This window comes from Dermacentor silvarum, chromosome 4, assembly GCF_013339745.2.
Source record: "Dermacentor silvarum isolate Dsil-2018 chromosome 4, BIME_Dsil_1.4, whole genome shotgun sequence".
In the NCBI taxonomy this organism is placed as follows: Eukaryota; Metazoa; Arthropoda; class Arachnida; order Ixodida; family Ixodidae; genus Dermacentor; species Dermacentor silvarum.
Genome location: NC_051157.2, coordinates 64,498,286 through 64,501,153, shown reverse-complemented (window position 1 = coordinate 64,501,153; position 2,868 = coordinate 64,498,286). Strand labels below are relative to the sequence as shown.

The 2,868-nt window shown below is 57.4% G+C and overlaps 1 protein-coding gene across 1 annotated transcript; it reads right to left on the bottom strand.

Annotated features, from left to right (window-relative positions):
- Nucleotides 1-592: 592 nt before the first annotated feature.
- LOC119448647 (neprilysin-1) lies at nt 593-2,641 on the bottom strand. The gene has a single exon (XM_037711877.1). It carries the CDS (start codon nt 2,639-2,641, stop codon nt 593-595), a length of 2,049 nt encoding a protein of 682 aa, XP_037567805.1.
- Nucleotides 2,642-2,868: the final 227 nt, after the last annotated feature.

The window sequence follows — 2,868 nt, the reverse complement described above, 5'->3', positions numbered from 1 at the left end:
GATCAAAGGTAAGCATTCGGCAGATATTTGTGTGATTGGGAACAATAACTGAATTGCGTCACCAAACATCAATCGCTCGTCGGAAACTCTTCCCGCCGTCTATTTCCAAGGCCTGCGCAATATCTCCGCGCGCCAGTCTATAAGCACCACAAATGCATATATAAGCACTGTTGCTCCTCTCGCCATGTCCTCCCTGAAAGAAAAGGCCGGTCGGGCTCCAGAGCGTCGGGTTCGGTTGGACGTCCCTCCCCTGCCTTTATTTCAATTAAAACACGTGCCCTACGTGAACTCGCACTCGTGTCACGCAGAATCTAGAACGGTCACTGCAGTAACCTCATCTATGACCATCCCTGATGCTCACACGCACAAGGACGACCCTGAATTGAAAACGCAGTCATGTCTGTACTAATAAAACATCATCATTTTCTAAACCACGCACAGTCTTCAGCGTGGGACCTATAGTGACCAGCTTCGTCTTTCAATTCGAAGCAACACAAGCAGCGAAACGCGGGTGCCATTGAAAACGCTCAGGAGCTACTACACGTTGGGTCCAAGGAGCAGTGAGGTCCTGCACTGACAAAGCTCATCCGCGCTACCAGAAATGACATTTCCTAGTGGGGTTCATATAGCTTCCCCTGGTGCACCGGAATGCCTTGGAAAACTGGCGCGTGTGCATCAAGGGCACGATGCAGCGCGATCGGGAGCTCGCGTGCCGTGAATCGGGGCGATGCGAGCGTAACGGCGCGCACCACTTCACGCAGTGGCCTACGAAAAAGAGTTGGTCGGGCCTGAAGCCGGCCACCGTCGCCAGGCGCCGGCTCGCCGGCAGCGATCGGTACGCCCGGGCCGCCGCGCTCGCACCGGCGAAGTCTGCCAGGTTCTCCGAGTCCAGCTTGCCACTCAGCAGCCACTGGGTTCGCTCCCTCACGACCCGCTCGTGACTGCGGCGAATGCAGAGCGCGTTCTCTTGGTACTGGTAGTTGGTCTCGTTGCTCCACCAGTCGCGGTGCCGACCCTGGTCGTCCACTTTGCGGCCACTCACGTCGTACGCGTGCATCATCTCGTGGCCTATGGCTTGACCCAGGGAGCCGTAGTTGTACGCGTCCGGCGCGCGATCGAAGTATATGGGCGCTTGCATGAGGCCCGCGGACATCCAAACCCGGTTTCCCAACAGGTAGTAGGCATTCACCTTCCCGGCGCGCAGCGCGTCCGCGTCGTTTACCGTCGAAGAGCGCCTCTTGAGACGCTGAAAGCGCATAAGCTCGAGCCACGAGCGCAGCGATCGCCGGCTCCACAGGTCCGGCAACTGGGAGTAATACTCGTCGAGCTGTTCGGGCCGGGACAGACCGTCGGGAAATCCGATGGTCATACGCATGGCGCGCACTTTGCGTATCGCCGTGCGCTGCGGCTGGCCACGCAGCCAGTCCGAAGCGGCCAGTTCGTTGACGAAAGCGGCACGAAGCCGCTTAGCCATCTCCTCGGTGTCCGCCAGCACAGGAGGAGTCACCGTACGGTACAGATGCACGGCCATGATGGCCAGCGCCGCTTGTCTCGCGACGCGCTTTACGCAAAATCGGTCCAGTTCGCCAGCGCCTCCAACGCGGGGCAAGAAGTTGGCGCCCGCGTAAGGCGCCACTTGGCGCACCAAGTCCCAGGTCATCAGGCGGCGTGTGTTGTGCCAGCGTCCGGGTGCCAGCAGATACCAAGCGAGCCACAAGGCCAGGGGCTCCGCTAGAACCGAATCCTCCAGCTTGGACTTGCTTCCGCTCCATCGTCTGATGGCGGACAACCAGCGCTCGGATTTCACGGCGTTTCTCGTGAAGTTTGCGAGCTCCCTGACTTTCGTCTTTAGCGGTGTTAACTGGCCGGTCTGTTCTAATAATTTCCTTGCGTGCGCTATGAAGACGATCAGTTCGCTTTCGAGCGAAATGAACATTTTACTCAGTCTGGGGAGGTCCGGGTGGCTAGGCGTCGGAGCAAGTACGCGGATGCGCTCGGTGACGAAGTCCTTTAGTTCGTTAGACTCGGTAAGGTCGGCGCGCTTCTCGCACCACGTCTCGTACTCGGCGCTCAAAGCCAGCCGGTGGTAGCGCGCCGCGGTTGCGTTTCCGGTCGTGTCGAAATATAAGAACGCGTGCAAACCATACTCGGCCGATAGCTTCCGCATGCTATCCAGCGGATCGCTCCAACGGTCGTCGTCCGCGCTCGATATGTCCGGTGATGTTGGCACGTAAAGACTCAGTGACATCAGCAAGTCCCTCACGTCACCATGCTCGTATCTGTTCTCTTCCGCGAGAGAAACGCAGGCACGGAACAGACTCACCATCTTTTGAACTGCCGATTGACCTCGCTCGGGCACCACTGACGTGCGCAGGAGCGAAATAAGGTTATCCATTGTCTGGTTCTTAATCTTCTTAAAGGTATCGGTGTAGTCACTCCTAGAGCAGACGTAGTTGTAAAAGTCGTTGCACGGGTCGGCGGAACGGTTGATGGAGGCCCGCAGAAAGTCCGCCAGTCGGCGACAACCGCCATTATGGCATGGCTTGCCAGGCGGACTCGCAGACCGGTCGTTCGCCTCTGCGACGTACAACAGGACGATGGATGCACCTAGCTGACAGGTCATCAGGAAAGCGAGTAACATGGATGCAACGAAACTCGCGGTTCCCGACGAGCATGCAAGCCTGCCCCAGTCGGTGCCGCTCGCTTTTCCTGAGGACGAAATGCAGGATTCTTCAGCACTGTCTCGTTCGTCTCTGGCTTCGATGATGATGAAGAAGAAGCCTCAATTAAGGGCACAAACCCACTGTCGGGGATAGGCCCCGAACCGGGTGGCAATATGATTGAAAAGTAAAATAAATGAGTTAAAAA